Source organism: Rhinichthys klamathensis, unplaced genomic scaffold (assembly GCF_029890125.1).
Source record: "Rhinichthys klamathensis goyatoka isolate OS25496 unplaced genomic scaffold, OSU_Roscu_1.1 h1tg000429l_1, whole genome shotgun sequence".
NCBI classification, from domain to species: domain Eukaryota; kingdom Metazoa; phylum Chordata; class Actinopteri; order Cypriniformes; family Leuciscidae; genus Rhinichthys; species Rhinichthys klamathensis.
In genome coordinates this window covers 1644426-1663995 of record NW_026606925.1, presented here as the reverse complement: position 1 = coordinate 1663995, position 19570 = coordinate 1644426, and the positions used below count along the sequence as shown (strand labels likewise).

The following is a 19570-nucleotide window of genomic DNA, read 5'->3' as shown; positions in this document are numbered from 1 at the left end:
TTAGTCTTACTTATTATGTTGTGAGTTGTTCTGCCTGTTTGCCTTCTTGTACCTGTTTTTGAGTTTACACTTAGTAAATGTTTGCATTGGAGCTTTTGCCTCAGCCTCCTTCTTCAACCCGCACCACAACCGTGATAGATACGAGCCGAGCCGAGCACCTCTCGACCTCCCGATCATTTTTCAGCATGTCGAAAAAGTTCGGGAGCTGTCGGCTTGCATTCGTGAGGTGTGTGAGGTTGAATGAGCCGATTTGTCGATCTATCTGAATTTGACCAATCAGGAGCTGAGAAAATCCACAGAAGAAAGACGAAAATGGTGTGGACTAGGCTACTAGAAACACTGCTTCAATTAATGTTTTTATGATGACTTTGTGAAAGGTTAACTAAACAGCATCTGCCGTGTTCCTGCTGGCCAGTATTTGGCATATTTCATTCTGTAACATACAGATCTGTATTATGCTATTGTTTTTGATAGTGTTATAGCCTACATTTCTTACAGATTCTTACACGTCACGATGATCATTGCGTTTGTATCTTCCTAACAGCAATTACAGTTTGTCTACAGCCTACTCTTTTTTTATTTATTAATGCCGACAGAACAATGTTGCCAGATATTGCTACGAAAAACAAGCAAAAACAAAGAAATTATAAAAATCCGAAATAAGTTCAAAGCTTGTTTTTTGGAAATAAGATTAATATATCACGAACCACTTTAATAACTTCCTAAGCTGTGACATTAATCCAAAAAACAAGTCCAGAATACTACTGTCACCTTTCCATTATGTGGATCTGGCAACACGGGATCTGGCACCCGCGATCTCACTCACAACGCGCTCAAGCTCACTCAAGCCCCGTTCACTGCGCTAGCTTCTCGCAGCAAAATGAATTGCAAACACTCACATGATGAGGTGGTTTAAACAGCTAATTAATCATTCAGAGAGCTTGAAATTTTATTTTTGAATGTGTAGCCTACCGTAACTAAGTTTTTTTTTACTCATTCACACACACACACAAGGGTGACCGGACGTCCGTTTTCCGATGCTGAAAACGAGCCCATATATGTAGCAAAATAATCACGGCTTGTATCAATATTTTATATGCAGTTATGATAGAGTTTTTGGCGCGGAACTTCGTGCGATTTCTTCGGAATTCAGCAGGGCGTAAAATGGTGTTGTATATCACTGTCTGCCTCCGTACGATTTTCGGATAAACTCACTCGTAAAGTGTGCGTGGACATACGATCTTCCGACCGTCAGAATTCGCACCGTGTACGCCCGCCTTAAGGGGTCATGCTTAATCCACAGTCCTCAGCGTTCAGAGTTCAGAATGTTTATTGCTTTTGGAATGAAACTGTTTTTGTTCTGGAGGCGATTGTCCTGTAGCGCCCCCCAGAGGGCAGTAACTGGAAGGCGTAGTGTGCAGGGTGGGAGATATCAGAAATGATCTTGTGGGCTCTGTTTAGTGTCCGTTTGTGGTAAAGTGATTCAAGGGATGGTAGGGGTGAAGCAATGACTTTAGATGCTCTGTTGATGATGCGCTGTAATTCTTCCGGGAAAGTGAGTCAAGACTGCCAAACCAGATTGTGATGGATGTGGTGAGGATGCTTTCAACGATGGCCATGTAGAAGCGGAGCAGAAGATGAGACCTTACTCTGAGCTTCTTGAGCTGTCGGAGATAAAAAAAGTCTTTGCAGGGCTTTTTTGTAGATATGATCTGTGTTGATTTTCCATTTAAGGTTGTTGCGGATGTGTGTCCCAAGGAGTTTGAATGTATCAGTGATGGAGATCGGTTCACCTTCAAGGAGCACAGAAGTTTTGGGGGATGGCTGACGTCTCAGGTCGACGATGAGTTCTTTTGTTTTTGATGTGTTGAGTAGAAGATCATGGTCTGTACACCAGGTCACTGCTTGGTTGATCTGTGCACGGTATGCGGTTTCTTGGTTATTGGTGATGAGTCCTATAATGGTTGTATCGTCTGCATATTTGTATAGGCTGACAGAACTGTGGTGTGATTTGTGTAGAGAGAGAATAGCCAGGGTGAGAGAACACAGCCTTTGCTGGGGAACAGAGGGGAGGATGTGTTATTATTAATCTTTACCTTCTGTTGCCTGTTCCAGAGAAAACTGTGAATCCAGTGACAGATGCATGGATCGATTTTCATGTCCAGTAATATATTGAACAGTTGGACCGGGTTTATTGTATTGAATGCAGAACTGAAATCCATGAACAGGATGCGGGCATATGTGTTTGCGGACTCAAGGTGGTTCAGTATGTGATGAATTGCTAAGGTGACGGTGTCCTCAACTGACCTGTTGGCCCTGTATGCAAATTGGAGAGGGTCCATGAGGGGGGTGGTGACGGTTTTTAGGTGATTGAGTAAGATGTGCTCAAATGATTTCATGACTGCTGATGTAATCATTGAGGCAGGAGATGGTCTTGGGAACCGGGATGATAATGGATTATTTGAAGCACTTGGGTACTGAGTTTTGACAGAGGGAGGTATTGAAAATGTCGGCGAAGACCCCAGCCAGTTCTGCAGCGCAGTGGTGGAGAACGGTGGGGCTGATGTTGTCTGGGCCGGGGCCTTTATTCCTCTTAAGTCCCCTGAAGATGCTCCTCACCTCCTCCTCGTATATGGTAAAAGGGGGGAGATGGTGGTGTAGCCGGTGCCTGCTCAAACCTCCCATTCAAGAAGTTGAGTCGTTGTTAAACCATGGTTTGTTGTTATTATAGTGTTTGATTTTTTTTGAGTGGTATGCACAGGTCCACGCAGTAATTGACGTATGACTTTATTGCGTCGGTGACACGTCGGTGTCAAAAGCAATTTTTTTTATTGTTTGTAATGGCTTTTATTGGATGGGGTAAATTTATTTCTGGCTCTGGTCACAGTCTCAGCTGCTTTATAATCTGAACATTGATAATTTGTACTGAGATGAACTGCTGCATCCTAAAAAAAAGTGGTTATGTGCTTGCTGTGTTTTCAGATATGACCGTGTTATTCATGCCTGCTGTCTGAAACCTGATCTGGAAATACTTCCATATGGAGACCAGACAGAGGTATGTTTCCACATTTTCACCAACACACTGATTAGACACTAATATTTGTTTGTTTTAATTTAACCATTAAATGTTTATAATACTAAGGAGTACAGTTGAAAGGAATGCATATAACGTATGGGGATAATAATATTGTGTGTGTGTGTGTGTGTCAAGATTGGAGAGCGAGGTATTAATCTTTCAGGTGGTCAGAAACAGAGAGTCAGTTTAGCCAGGGCAGTGTATTCTAACAGAGACATTTTCCTTTTGGATGATCCTCTGTCTGCTGTCGATGCACACGTTGGGAAGCACATTTTTGAGGAATGCATCAAGAAAGAGCTGAAGGGCAAATCAATCATTCTGGTCACGCATCAGCTGCAGGTAATTTACTCTAACAGCATAATCCATAATGTCAAGTATGTTCATTTGCTTTGCAGGCTTCTTTTCTGTTTGACTTAGTGGAATAAATATTTGCTCATACCAGATAACATCTATAGATATGCGTTTCCCAGTAGCTTCTGAAAAACTAAAAATATCAGGTCATTTTAAACAATGTTAATGACAAAGTTCGGAAGGAGCACATTCAGATAATCTATACCTAATCAGCGAGAGGAGGCCGATATAAAAATAGCCAACTCACCTCAGTCCCATGACAGTGTTCCAGCACCCCAACTCCTCAGTCGTATCTGTTTCTCTCCCAGCCAGCGATACAGGGGGTTTACTCTGGGTTCGGTCCACATTCAGAGCTGGGAACCCTCCCCCCGCCAAATACGCCAAATACGCCGAATACGCCAAATACGCATACTCTTTACTCTATTTGATTTTATGGTGAAATGTTTTTAACAAGTCATGGACATCGATAAAAAAGTCATGCAAAAGTCAGGCCAGTTTCTATAATGATATAATTATTCTAGTTCTGATTTAAATTTAAAATGTTTAAAAAATATATATAAATATATATAAGATATTGCTCTCGTGAAAGCTGCTCGAAAAATTACTTAAAGGAGTAGTTGGTAACACTTTACTTGAAGGGGTGTGCATAAGACTAACATGACACCTTCATAATCATGACATGACACATGTTATGAATATGAAGGAGGTTTCATGCATGTTTTTGACAACTGTCATTAAGTGTCATTCGCTCAATTATGACATTTTTAATGCAAATATGACATGTTTGAGATGTCTTTGTTATGACACCTTGACATAAACCAATACATCATAACCTGTCAGTGTCATGACAACTTAACATTACTAAGACAACACAACCTGTCATAAACATGACATAGCAGATTAATTATCAAACTTAAGAAACCACTTAGCTTTATTGGTTAACATTACATTAAACTGTCAGGTGGTTGGTTTTGACATTGGCTGTCATGAAGCCATTATAACTGTTTAACCTCTTAACCTCCATTTGCCATTGCATGTTTAAAACAATAATATCTTAGTAAAAACTTAAAGTAATATTGCCAAACTATATATCATTTGAAAGCTTAAAATCTCTAGTTTTCATATTTGGTGGCTGTTATCTAAAATATATTACAGAGGAGCAGAAATTTATCAATTTGCAACAAGAATATTTCATATTCATTAGGAGTATTTAGGCCTTTATTTTGAAATAACAATAAACATGAAAAATCATGAAAGATTGGTAGAAACCTCAGTTTGTTTTCATGCCATGAGTTCAAAAGATAACACCAATTCCATTTTATGAGAAAAAAAGGTCTGAAAATGTTTTAAATATAAAGAAAAATGTATGGATTCTCGATTTGTAATTCGGCTGCGAGCTATAACGCTATAACGTAGTCTTTATGCATTTATTAGAGGTTTTCAAATCAAATACTGCCAAACCACCCATACTACTTCTGAATAGGATGTCTACTTCATAAATTGTATGAAAATTATGGAAATACATGGTTCAGATCACTCAAAACATATGAAAATGGAGGCGCCCTTATATGGGCAGTAATGGAGTCTGGTGTTCACCTAGTGAAAAAGTTGGGTACTGCGCCCGAATAAAATCTTACTGAAAGCTCATTTTTTGAGATATCAACCTAAAATTTGGAATACAACTTGTTCAGATATTTGACTTTAATTTTCTTGCAGTTTTAGAGTAAAATATATTTTGTAATATATATATATATTTTATATAAAATATTAATCATTATATTTTTACATTACACAATTTCATAAACTCAAACTTATATAACTTTTTTTCTGTTTCATTTTTTACAATTTCTAGACTTCTACAATAATCTGGAAAATGTCTTCTTTAAAACAAGACCAGCCATAGGTCTAAATTCCAAAGCATTCCTGAATTACAACCATTTAAGTTTGGATAGTGATTTTTATGTCTATGCAAAAAAAAAGGGGGGGTGCCAGTTAACAGGTTAATGTCAAATTCAATTTGTACCACTGTAGTTGAGGTCAAGAAAAATATTCATGACACAGTTATAATGGCCTTATGACAGCCAATGTCAAAACCAACCACATGACAGTTTAACTTAATTTAATGTCAATTGTCATGACAAAGACACTGACAGGTTATGATGTTGGTTTATGTCAAGGTGTCATAACAAAGACATTCTAAACAATGTCATATTTGCATTCAAAATGTCATTATTGAGCGAAAGACACTTAATGACAGTTGTCATAAACATGCATAAACCCTACTTCATATTCATGACATATGTCATGTCATGGTTATGAAGGTGTCATGTCAGTCTTATGCATACCCCTTCAAGTAAAGTGTTACCGAGTAGTTCCCTTCAAAAGGAAAATTCTGTCATTTACTCCCCCTGAAAAAGTTTCAAACCTCTATAAATGTCTGTCTTCTGCTGAACCCAAAACACTATGGAAGTCAATGGGGTACATCAACTTTTTTGTTACCGACATTCAAATATCATCTTTTGTGTTCAGTGAAAGAAACAACTTCTGGTCCGCTCTGTTGTGTTTGCAGTATTTGGAGTTTTGTGATGAGGAGGTGTTGTTGGATAATGGGGAGATAAAGGAGGCAGGAACTCACAGAGATTTGATGAAAGCTAAAGGCCGCTACGCTCATCTTATTAACAGCGTCCAGATGGAACAGAGCAACGTAACCCCTCTCAATTACCTTACACATGAGCCATTGAAATACTACAACTTATTTACTCTGTTGACATGTATTGGCTTCCAGTACTAAACAAACATTTCCTCTTAATTGTCACCTTTAGGTCATATATAAAAAGGTAGAAGCGGATTCCAAAACACATACTGAACACAATGACTCTGAACAGAGCAATGCAGACGAGCCCAAAGTCAGCGGCGTAGACAACACAGGTTAGTGGATGAATAGGTGATCTCTAGTCTCTACAATCATACTTTTCTTTCATTTTGGATCTCCTTAGGAGACTCGTTTTGTAATAAATGAAAAACGTAAATTCTTCGCTATGCAAATATGTCATTTATACACACTTAATATCACAATTATTTAATATAATTAAAGAATAGCTGAACATAATTAATAATTGAATTATAAAAGAAAGGTTTATCAAAGCAAAGCATGATGGCTCCCATAGAAGTTCTATAATCGCCTTTACGTTTAGCATGAACATTTTAAGTACATTAAGGATTTTTGTGTTACAGATGTGAGCCAAATTTGTTTTCACTGAACTTGATAGCCTTTGGAGGAATTACAGTTTAAATATGCAATCCCTACATCTTCTAAATATTAGTAAATGCAATGATCATGCATTCATAAGCAATTCATCCTCTTAATAGTGCACTTTTGGAGAGACAAACATCTGCTAACAGACATCTATCTCTCATTTATCTTTCTAGCTTTTGAAATGTCTGATGAGCAACATGTTACAAATAAATTACCCAAAGACTCTGCAGAAACAAAAGGTAGATGTAGAAACATCTTCAATGATTATTATGAATACGTCCATTATGTTCACACAGTTTAATCTGATTATAGAATGGTGTGTGTGTGTGTGTGATTCAGGGGAAAAGGATCAGTTGGTAACACAGGAATTGTCCTGTGAAGGTTCAGTTTCGTGGAGGAATTACCACCAATACTGCCAAGCTGCGGGAGGTGTGTTTGATAACGTTCTTTCTTCTCTCTCCATCTCGGCCTCTCTGTCTGTACATTATAAACGCTGTAACACTGTTTCACATTCTGTCTTTCTCTTGAATTATGCCTCTGTAGGGTATATACTGCTGGCAGTTGTTTTACTCATCTTCACTCTTCATGTGGGATCGACTACTTTCAGCAGTTGGTGGCTCACTTACTGGTTAGAACAGGGATCGGGGGTAAACACACACACACACACACATACACACACACACACACACTCACTCATCTGACTCATCAAGACCTCACCATCACTTTTCAAAATGTTTTCTCTCTGTGTGTTCTTGTAGAACATTTCCAGTTCTAATCTAACAGCAAAAAGCGGTAATATCTCTGAGAATCCAGACCTGTCATTCTACCAAATGATTTATGGACTTATTATAGTTGCCCTGTTACTGCTGAGTGTTGCCAAGGCCTACACCTTCACTAAAGTCACTCTGCGTGCCTCCTCCAAACTCCATGACACAATGTTCAAACGGGTAAGATTAGCAGATTTACACTTCCTGAATTTTTGGTTTTAGATCATATTTTTCACAACCTTTTTGACGAAGGCAAAAGGCTCCGGCAAAACTATTTTTATTCAGATATGTACATGGTGTATTTTTTCATGTTTATTTTATTTGAATATAAAAGTAGAAATACTGGGAAAGTAGAAATTCAGTAGAAATACTGGGAAAAAATACTTTTTTTCCCAGTATTTCTGGTGTAATTATGACAAAGCTGCTTGTTTAACAGAAACTAGGAGTGAGTGTATTATTATTATTAATATTATTATTATTAGTGATATATTAGATTAACCATGATTCATTTTGTGATTCCAGAAGTTTCAAAAACTGAACTGTTCTTTAATAAACAAAATATTTCTTATTATTATTATTATTTTTAGAATTTTAATTCAGATTAGAGATTTTTTTTTACTATATTAATAATAATTTATTAATTTAAATACTTTTTAGTCATCCTGCAGCTGGTTGATCTAAACCCTCCCCATAGCACACAAACTCCTTTTTTTTATATAAGTGATCACTTTTAATAGGACAGAGTTTGTTTAGTAATAGAATGTAAGCATTGTGCTACTATTTGTTCAGTAAAATAAAAACCATTTGAGAAGAATTCTGATACCGTTTGACTATTTTCCATCAGATCCTTGGCAGCCCAATGAGTTTTTTTGACACCTCTCCCACCGGCCGCCTGGTGAACCGCTTCAGTAAAGACCAAGATGAGGTTGATGCAGCTTTGCCGTACAACATGGAGAACTTTTTGCAGTTCTGTCTGATCGTTACTTTCACCATTCTCACCATCTGCGTAGTGTTCCCATTCCTCCTGATCGCCATGCTAGTTCTCGGAGTCATCTTTGCCACAATCCTACAGTGAGACACAAACATTGCATAGAATATAAAGATTACAATCACAGATTCATGTTTAAATGCCATGAAATGTACAAAAATGATGTTTTTTTTGTTGTTTTTGCCCTAGTGTTTTCCAAAGGAGCATTCGTCAGATGAAGAGGATGGAGAATGTGAGTCGCTCTCCCTGGATCTCTCTCACCACCTCTTCAATACAGGGACTCAGCACCATCCATGCCTTTGACAAAAGAAAGCAGTACATTGAACGGTAAGGTATTACTGACAATATAATTTTATATTAGAAAATATTTAAGAAATACATACAGCAGTGCTGTGTTACTAATGAGTGACTCTCATGAATCATAGCCCAGAAATTACACAAGCAAAAGTGTTCATATGTAGACCAACAATACTATTATGAGTGTGATATTGCTTCTATGCAACAGTCTAATAAACAAGAATATTGAATTGCAACACAATAAAACACAATTCTTTGTTTTCTGTTGTTTTGTTCCTGAATGAAACTATTTATGAATGAATCGGTTGAATCACTACTGGTGTAATGTCGTAACCTGCAAAAAGAGTCCCAGTGCTGTTTGACCATATACTAACTGTTGTATCGTTTCAAATTAAATTTAGGCCATTCAAACGGTGGCTTTTATAGAGAACTCGGTACTAAAAGTCAAAAAGAACATTTTTCTCTTCACGTAAAGCCAACACTAATAGTTCAGAGCCAAGTTTGCCCCCACAACTGTAGCAAACATCCAATGAATTCAAAGCCTCATATTGTTTGTGTGTCCAATATCAGGTTTAAGACGCTGAGCGACATCAACTCAAACCACTTCCTGCTGTTTAATTGTGGGACTCGCTGGCTGTCATGTTGGTTAGGCTTCTTGTCTGCTACTGTTACTCTAATGGTGGCACTGTTCGTAGTGCTCAGCCCCAATGAGGCCATAAACCCTTCTCTAAAGGGCCTGGCCTTATCCTACACGATACAGGTAACTCTCACAACTAGACTAGGTTAACAACTGGACGATATCTGAGCACTGTGTGTTTATGCCATTTCAGTTGACTGAAATCCTTCAGTATGTGGTGAAATTGTCCACTGAGGTGGAGGCGAAGTTCACCAGTGTAGAGAGACTGCTGGAGTATATTACGGTAAGAGATAAACATTAGGTTAAGCTTTGGGTTATCATGCATTCATATTCAGTTTAGCCAGTTCAGATAATCATGAATATAGTTTTAATTTTTCACTGCTTCTTTGTGTGCTGGAGAGTTGTGTATCAGAGGGTCCACGAAGTGTCAAGGGTGCTCACGTCCCCGCCGGCTGGCCACAGGAGGGCGCCATCACCTTTCAAAACTACAGTATGAGATACAGGGACAACACGCCCATAGTCCTCAGTAATCTCCACATAAGTATTAATCCAGGGGAAAAACTTGGCATTGTGGGACGTACTGGCTCTGGTGAGAGAGAACATATAATGTTGTATTCAAAGCTTAAAGGAGAACTCCGGTGTAATTTTTTTGTAAATTTCGAGTGCTGTCAGTACAGAGAACAACGACAAAAATCGGTGTTTCCTACACCGTGTTATCGTCTTTTTAAAATGTGCACCCTGTAGACTTAACCCTCTGGGGTATAAGGTGTTTTAGGGTCCTTGAGATGTTTTGACATGCACTGACATTTGTGCTTTTTTCAGTTGCTTATAAACATATTAATGGCACAGGTGAAATTACACTCTATTTAGCACAAACAGGGCTACCATAATATGTGAGCAACATGTATGTACATGTTTGTATTTTTGAGAGAATATTGTTTATGCGTGGTTATTGAAAAAAACTAAAAATTAAAGTTTCTGAAATAAGGCCACAAAACACATACTAAATATGTGTCCACAAGACTTTTGACTAATGGATGTTGTCGCCTAGAGTTTTTGCTTCAAAATGATCTGAAAATCATCCTGCTTAATCATTCACATAACACAATAGATTGTTTTAAATTGTTAACTTTTTTGTTTGTTTGGAAAGGCAATATGCGAATGGCCGTGAACGGCCCAACCCCCTCATGAATAATTAGGTGGTTCTCACCTGAGAAGACAAAGACCCGCATAATAATGAGCCTTTCATTCAGGTGTGTCACACAAGAAAAAATGCAAGGACTATATATAAATATATATATATATATTAGTGCTGTCAAACGATTAAAATATTTAATCGCGATTAATCGCAATTAATCACACATTTTTATCTATTCTAAATGTCTCTTGATTTCTTTTTGTCCCATTATTTTATTCTCATTTTAATGCTCTTATCAACATGGTAAAGTGGATCGGCTTGCTTTGTGCAAATGTTTTTTATTGAAAACAACACTGGCATATACAGTGTTCAATTTCACACTAACATTCTCACTTGGAGCAAATAATCTCTCACACAATGTAACACTGTCCATCAAAAAAAGGTTGAAAGAAATACTGACGAGGTCCTGATATTGACGAGGGGGCGGAGAATTCGCATCAGCTGTGTGTGTGTGTGTGTGTGTGTGTGTGCTGGCCATCATCAAGTGGTATTTCAGTCTGGACGTGCTGCGATGATGATAGCTCAGTTCACAACGACAAAACACACAGATCACTTTGGTCTTGTCAATGGAACCATTTGGCAACTTCTTAAAAGTAAACTTTCCATTCAGAATCTTATTGGCACCATTTCGGCGTCTCGCGCTCGTCATCCACTCAAAACGTAACGTTAACCAACTATTTGGCCGGCTCGCAAGCTCAAACAAGTGTGTGTGGCGTGCCTGTTGTTCTGTTTCCGGTCTAGCTAGATCCGCTTGCGCTTTGGTCGACGAAGCAACAGAACGTCCTCGCGCAGCGCAAGGCATTGAAATGAATGGGTTTCATAGCGCAGCGCCGCGCATGCCGTCCTGTTGCAAAAGCATGTGAAAAAAAACTACAAAGTTTGCTAGGCCAAAAAGACCATTAATCGCACGGTAAAAAAATGTACGCCGTTAAAATGGGTTTGCGTTAACGCCGTTAATAACGCGTTTAACTGACAGGCCTAATATATATACATACACACACACACACACACACACACACACACACATATATATGTATAATCAAAATATAAATGAAAGTCAAAAGCACATTTTTAGTCATACCTGGAAACAAATCCTGTTCAAATAGGTTATATGGGCCATTCTATAGAATTGGTTTAAAGTTAGAGTTGGAAACATCTTGAAAAGAAAATGGTCTTTTTCCATAAATGTCAAAAAATAAAGTATTATTCTTTTTTTAAAGTAGGCCAATACATTTTATCATACATATTTCAAAGTTAAGGATTCATTATTTTGATATAGCTTGCATTGGAACAAACACTATAACAGTTGATTAGTTTATTTTTGATAAAACATACTATATATTTAACATGAGCAGAAACTGTCCAACAAAAGCTTATTTGATGTCTATTTTAGTCCATAATCTATCCAGAACTCGTCAACGACATGTTGGCATTACAGACACTATTCTATATCGTGATTAGAACAAATCTCAGTAGGCTATAGCAATATATTTTGGATGTGTTCATGTTTAAATAACCTTTACTAATGTAGGTTAATGTTTCATCCGTTGTTAACAATGTTTCAATGTTAAAACTGACCGGAGTTCTCCTTTAATTTGATGTTTTTAAATGTTAAGATTGACTGTTATAACTGTTCAGATTGATGGAATCTATGTCAAAGTCGTCATTCTAAAGTATTCTTTAACAAATGTGGCTGCCATCAAAAAAATGCATAAAGTACCGAGTGCATTTCAGTGAAGTCTTGTAATATAAATGAGGATTTTCTGTCTGTGTCTCTTGTGGTTTGGTTCATTGCCGCTCTTTCTGGTTCAGGGAAGTCCTCTCTGGCTGTGGCGTTGTTCCGCTTGGCAGAGCCGACCGAGGGCACTATTTTAATAGATGATGTGGACATCTGCAAGCTGGGGCTGAGAGATCTCCGCAGCCAACTCTCCGTCATCCCACAGGATCCTGTCCTCTTCATCGGCACTGTCAGGTGACCTCTCACCTGCCAACTCTACACTTCTATTCATTACGTCATGATGATTCAATTACTTTACTCCTTTTTTTATTCACAATAAGTACTTATTCTAGCAGTGAATCACCTTGTCTTATTCATTGAATTGTTTTTGTCAGAAAATGAGCTGAACTGAAAAAAGGCAACATTCATTGTGTGATATCGAAAAATAAAATTGCAATTATCCTCGATACGTATACCCTTAATCTGTGGACGTTTGTGTGTATTGTATTCTTGTGCAGATTGAGGAATGGTGACTTTAATGTGTTTGTTTGTGTGATTGCTGTGTGTAGGTATAACCTGGACCCGTTTAACAACTACACAGATGAGGAGCTCTGGCTGGCGTTAGAAAAGGCCTACATGAGGGACACGGTAAAGAGTTACTCTATACAAGGCCTGCAAGCAATACTGGATATAGTTTTGATTACGTATGTTTCAAGTACATACTTTTCTTGATCTTGTGTCCGAGGGGTTCTCCAAATGTGTTCCTTATTTTTCAAATAGTAGAACACAGCCTGAATGCTCAGTTTTCAGCTACTGGTTTCATACTCGATAAACATTACCTGTTTAAGTCTATGTTTGATCAAACTGGCATTGTGCTTATGCACTTCTACTTCTTCCACTGTTTCAGTGGGGTGCCATGATTTCATTATTTCAACAGTCATGCTTTCTACTAGGAGCAGGTCATACATCAAGCTAATCTAGCCTTTTATGTGAGGATATCATTTATTGAGAGAGCCAAAAAATATATATAAGAGTGTGTAGTAAAAGTAATAAAAGTTACTGTGAGCTGCACTACAGTGATGAAACAAAGTAGATCTGCTCAAATTCTTCTCAGTACCTTTCACACTTTGGTCCACAGTAACAAAGAAAGGAGAAACAATAATTGAATATAATCGTCATAGATTATAAAAGAAACACTCAAGCATTCAGGTAAGTCCTCTGCACTTCTCTTTCTCTCTCTTGCAGATTGCTAAGCTGCCTGAGAAGTTACACTCTCCAGTAGTGGAGAACGGAGAGAATTTCTCAGTTGGAGAGCGGCAGCTCATGTGTATGGCCAGAGCACTGCTCCGTAAATCCAAAGTAAGAATACAAAACACACACCAGAATCCCCTCAAAAACTGTCCTTGCTCTTTAAAGGAGAACTCCGGTCCATTTTAACATTGAGCTCATTTTTTTGTACATTTGGAGTGCTGTCAGTACAGAGAACAACGACAAAAATCGGTGTTGCCTGCACCGTGTTATCCTCTTTTTAAGATTCGCACCCTGTAGACTTCAATAGGGCAAGTTCTAAACCTGCTTTTAACATCCTTGATGTGTCATTACAAGTCCACAGCCATGTGAGTGAGTATATTCAGAGTGAACACGGTGAATCTGACTGCAGTAGATCTGAAAGATTTGAATAAAAGTGATGTTTATTCAGCCAGCTCACATACCTGTATTTCCTTCCTGTTTTCGGTCGAAGTCCACAGTAGTCGATTGTCGAGTTCACGCGCGCGAACATTGGTAATTACGGTACTGATCCACTTTTGCGACACGACTGAAGCGTGGTGTCGCACGCCTCTCCACATTTGTAAGTTGATGGGCGTTCCTCAAGTTTACCGCTATGGGCGTGGTTTTGACCCAGCGGCCAGTCTAGAACAAAGGCCCCTCGAGAGACTACTTCTATTGGATAGACGCGTCGCGTTTGACGGATTCATTTGCATAAAGATGGGCATCGGCCAGCTTTTTGACGGCCAGCATTTTTCCAAATGAAGCGCCGCCTTCCCGGGATGCTTTGCGGGCGCGTTAAAGTGGCGTGACGTCACCCATAGGAATAAAGTGTAGTGCGGCGCGACTGAAGTGTCACGCGGACAAGTGGATCAGTACCGTCAAGCCTTGTTTATACTCGACGCGTCCGCACGCGCGCGAGTCTCCGCTGACTGCGCGCGCACCTCTCCAAACGGACGAGGCGTTTATACTTGACGTGCTCACCGTTGTGCTAATCTGTGAAACGACAGGGGGCGACTCGGAGTAATTCTCCTCTAAACCACCAGGAATCAGCAGTGAAGAAGTAGTTTGCGGTTTATTAATAGCTGATTCATATTAAAAGAGTAATAAATGCTGTAGGTTTATTGTACTTTCACTGCATGTAAACTAGTTAAACAACTGAAGCCTTATTGAAGAGTGTTTAAACCTTAATTTCATCAGCAAGGCTTACTTCTGCTAGCCTGGCATGCCAGACCTACATCAAGATGTTAGGTCTGGGAACTCTCCATTGACATGCCTCAATCCGAGGAGCGGGATAAACGGTCACCTTTCAAAATCCCTCTGCTCGCAATAGGATAGCGCTACAACCAACCAGAGCAACGAACGGTTGTGGATGAGTGAGTCCCATGCGTTTTTCCACCAGCGGAGCTAATTGATATATTAAACTTTGCCGTATCAGGTCGGCAAAACTCCGAACACATCTTCCTTTTTTAAGAATGACTTAAGTGACGTTCTCTTAACTCCAAGTCCTCCAGAGTCGCGGCCAAAGCCGATTCGAAAGACCGCGGCATCTTCATTGTTTTCAAGTTGCAGGAAAATCACCAATGGAAATCACGCGGAACGTCATGAACTGTGCCGTCATTGTGTTAAGCCCGACCAGTTTTGGGGTTTTCCAGCTCAAAAGCCTATGGAGAGTTGCTAGACCACACTGGCTGCGAAATAATTTTCGCTGCCGCTAGGGTGCATCTAGATTTCTAGGCTATACTTCTGCTATTGAAGGCTTATTTTGTAAATGTAACCAATTACTTTAGACAAGTGCAAACTAGGTGCTTAATGCAAATGTGTTCCTATTCACAAAATGAGAGGCTTTTATGGTCGCCCATCAATGCGAATGTCTCTGTATATAGAAGGATCATAAACATGCTGGTGCAGACGTACCAGTTCAGCCAGATTCGGCTCGAAGTCGTTCATCTTCGGATGCGGCGCCGCGCGCGATGTTACAAAAAGCGCACCCAACGCGCATGACCACCCACGCCGCAATTACGTGATTTTTGCCGCGCGCACCTTCGCGCTCTTGCGGACGCGTCGAGTATAAACAAGGCTTACCCCTTATTTACACTGCACACGTCTGCGGCGCATTACGGCTCCGACAAGGTTTTATTCCGTCCTCCATGCGGTGCTAACTCACACCAGGAGCATTTCAGAAGCGAAGCGACTGGATGCGCGAGACCACGTGATTTGCCTGTCCGACGTGGTTTTTCTTGATTTTTGGGTTTCTACCCTACAGTCTATGGTTTCTACCAAGGATATTGGTGTAAAATACAATTAGGAGTTTGCACAGGGTGTTAATTTTGAAATTGACAGGATATTATTACTTTTATTTTGTATTTACAGTGCGGCTTGGACGCGCATCCGTCAAAAATAGACTAGGCGCCTATCTTTAGCGAAGCGGCTGATGTAAACACTGTTGTGTCTTTGCACACCAGAAACGTTTCTGACGCATCGCTGACACGGATCACCCTTGTTCGACATATGGGAGAGAGTTGTGGAAGCCCTATACTTCGTGTTAAGCATACATATGTAACCCCTCCACCCGGGTCCTTCTCACCCCGCTCTGAGCGGGTCTCAAACCCGGGTCTCCGGCGTGAGAGTCAGGCGCTCTAACAAGGAGGCTAAAGAATGCAGCCTCTAGCATCTGTCGCTAGAGCGCCTTTTGAGATCAGAGGAGTGAGGTTTACTCGCACAGCAACTACTAGCTGGCCTCCGTTACACATATAAAGCCTACTGATAAAGACACTGTCAGCAGTATTGACAGCAAAATAGACTACAGAATATTTCGTTCTGTATTGACAGGTGCAATATATGAAAATTGATAATTAGGCCTATTTATTTATTTATCTTTAAATTAGGCCTATATTTATATCTGAATTTGTCAAAATCTAGACTTTCAACCATCAAAATGTAATTTATTAGTATTCGTGTACAAAATAACATATAAACATCGGAAGCTAGAAACGCTTCCTACACGCTTGCGTGTCGCGTGTAAAATAGGCGTCGGTTCTATTTCTAGCATGCACGCGTTTTCCGCGCGGTTCAAGCCACGCCTGAGACGCGCGTGTCACGCAGGCAGTCTGCAAGCTCTGACCTGTTAACATGGGAGCCGAAATAAAAACGGACACGCCACGCAGCCAATGTGTCATGGGCCTAACCCCTCATTTACCCCTCATTTACACTGCACACGTCTGCGGCTCGTTACGGCCGCGACACGGCTACCAAAGTTGATCGCGGCCACTCTAGTCAATGCTAGTGTTTACACCAGCCGCGACGCGGCGCGTTTCAGAAGCGTCCCAGATGCGGCTCTCCGCGCCGCTTCGCTAAAGATAGGCGCCTAGTCTATTTTTGACGGATGCGCGTCCAAGCCGCACCGTAAATACAAAATAAAAATAATAATATCCTGTCAATTTTAAAAATTAACACCCTGTGCAAACTCCTAATTGTATTTTACACCAATATCCTTGGTAGAAACCATAGACTGTAGGGTAGAAACCCAAAAATCAAGAAAAACCACGTCGGACAGGCAAATCACGTGGTCTCGCGCATCCAGTCGCTTCGCTTCTGAAATGCTCCTGGTGTGAGTTGGCACCGCGTGGAGGACGGAATAAAACCTTGTCGGAGCCGTAATGCGCCGCAGACGTGTGCAGTGTAAATAAGTGGTTATGGTGTGTTCACACCGAACGTGAATTTAATTATTTGGGCGAGTAGATTACATACAAAGTCAATGCAAAGACGCGAATAGACACATCATTCGTGCCGGGCGTTGCGAATGACGCGAATTGGGCGACGCGTTTGCCGCGAATGTCTTCCGCGCAAGTTGAAAAATTTGAACTCGAGCGAATGTTGAAGTGTCTAACTAGACGCGATAGACGTGTATTTGACGCTCTATTCGCGTTTGGTGTGAACACACCATTAAGGTAATGATCGCGCATGTGAACTCGACGACCGTGTTCACTGAATATACTCACTCACATGGCTGTGCACTTGTAATGACACATCAAGGATGTTAAAAGCAGGTTTAGAACCCCATTGAAGTCTACAGGGTGCACATTTTAAAAAGAGGATAACACGGTGCAGGCAACACCGATTTTTGTCGTTGTTCTCTGTACTGACAGCACTCCAAATTTACCAAAAAATGAGCTCAATGTTAAAAATGACCGGAGTTCTCCTTTAACAGGGTCTGATAAAGTTGTGTTCACAGATCATTCTATTGGATGAGGCGACGGCGTCTATAGACTCCGAGACTGACAGCATGATCCAGCGCACCATCAGAGAGGGTTTCCAGCACTGCACAATGCTCACAATCGCCCACAGGATCAACACGGTGTTGGAGAGTGACCGCATACTCGTCATGGAGCAGGGCAAGGTAATCCACTACACTTTAATATCCATTCAACTAAATGCTAGTGGTGGGCAGATCGAGGCTTCGTGAAACACTGAAACAGTTAAAGCAAATGTGCCGTATTGTGTCGAGGCTTTGTGTCATGGGGACCCCTAGTGGTCAGAACAGTGTAAATGCAACAAAAACATGCATAGAAACCACTTTTACAAATCTAATGCAAATGTTTTATTGAAAGTAAAATCTATCAAATGCAATTATCTAATCATCTAATAAGATTATCAAGTGTATATATGTTCTTTTATCAATTGTCGGTTTTTTTGTTTTGTTTGTTAGTTCTATGAATGGCTCAGCTAAATAAGGAACTACCATTATTCATTTTAATTATACTAATGTCTAATTAAATAGTCTACAAATGTATAAAACTGATCAGAGATCAGGTAAACCCACAGACACTTGTCCAGTGGTTCTCAGTGAATCCTCATGATTCATGGGTTGACAGAGATCATCAGCGATGAACAAATGATGATGTGTTTCGAAGTGTTTTGAAACAGTTATGACGTAATGAAGCCTTGTTTACTGAAATCACGTGACTCTGGCAGTTTGATACACGCTCCGAAACATTGATTTGTAAAGGCTTCGAAGCTTCATGAAGCAGTGTTTTGAAATTGCCATCACTACTAAATGCATTACTGCATTATTGAAGTACTCTATTCCTCTTATGTAGCAACACATAAGCTATTTTCTGGGATTTTGGGGGCACTTCCGATTAATTTGCCGCTATGACTGGAAGAATAACAGAATGCTGTGAATGGTAAAATGATTATAAATTCAAAACAAATCTCAGTTTGCAATATCAAGCAGCATAACAGGCAGTTTTTGTACAGCAACTAAAATAATTGGAAGTGGATTAGAACAGAAGCCATGTTACAATCGCTCTACATTAAGAGTGAGCTTGTGTGTTTTCTCCCAGGTGGTCGAGTTTGAGCCGCCGCAGGACCTGATCCAGAGGCCGAACTCTCTGTTCGCCTCTCTTCTAGCAGCAGCGAATCAAGTGAACTCGTGAAGCTCTCTGAAACATCCTCGCACTGCATGCTCTTGCATTGTCCCCACCTACTATATATGTAGGTAATATCTGTTTTTCCCTTAACGCAAAGAACAGATCTATTAGAGAGTTATTTCAAAGAAATGCCTTATATTTACTGGTGGTGTGGCGCAGTGGATAAGACACATGCCTTTGGTGTGAGAGACCCGGGTTCGAATCCACTGTGAGACACCAATGTGTCCCTGAGCAAGACACTTAACCCCTAGTTGCTCCAGAGGCGTGCGACCTCTGACATATATAGCAATTGTAAGTCGCTTTGGATAAAAGCGTCAGCTAAATGTTTTACAGAAGATATTGTGTGGAAAAAGGTTTGGCTTATACCTAATCAATATTTAATTACAAACAAAGTTAAGGAGGTATCATTCAAATTGATACATGGAATATACATTACTTTATCAAATTTAAAAGTGATATTGATGTTAATTGCACCTTTTGTGACAGTTGCCCTGAAACTGTGGTTCATTTGTTTTGGCATTGCCCATTTGTAAGACCATTTTGGCAAAATGTGTGTGATTTTATCACAAGAAACATTGATGACCA

The 19570-nt window shown here is 39.9% G+C and overlaps 1 protein-coding gene across 1 annotated transcript in view; it reads left to right on the top strand.

The window, feature by feature from the left end:
• Window positions 1-18996, top strand: part of LOC130071106 (ATP-binding cassette sub-family C member 12-like) — a 34816-nt gene extending 15820 nt beyond the window's left edge. Inside the window, 18 exon segments of the mRNA XM_056235722.1 lie at window positions 2983-3055; window positions 3212-3415; window positions 5997-6131; window positions 6265-6355; window positions 6857-6922; window positions 7023-7112; window positions 7227-7330; window positions 7442-7630; window positions 8295-8521; window positions 8628-8765; window positions 9306-9495; window positions 9566-9655; window positions 9772-9961; window positions 12383-12542; window positions 12857-12935; window positions 13533-13646; window positions 17788-17952; window positions 18899-18996. Coding sequence (XP_056091697.1) covers window positions 2983-3055; window positions 3212-3415; window positions 5997-6131; window positions 6265-6355; window positions 6857-6922; window positions 7023-7112; window positions 7227-7330; window positions 7442-7630; window positions 8295-8521; window positions 8628-8765; window positions 9306-9495; window positions 9566-9655; window positions 9772-9961; window positions 12383-12542; window positions 12857-12935; window positions 13533-13646; window positions 17788-17952; window positions 18899-18991 — 2398 coding nt within the window. The 3' untranslated portion in view covers window positions 18992-18996.
• The last annotated feature ends 574 nt before the right edge of the window (window positions 18997-19570 follow it).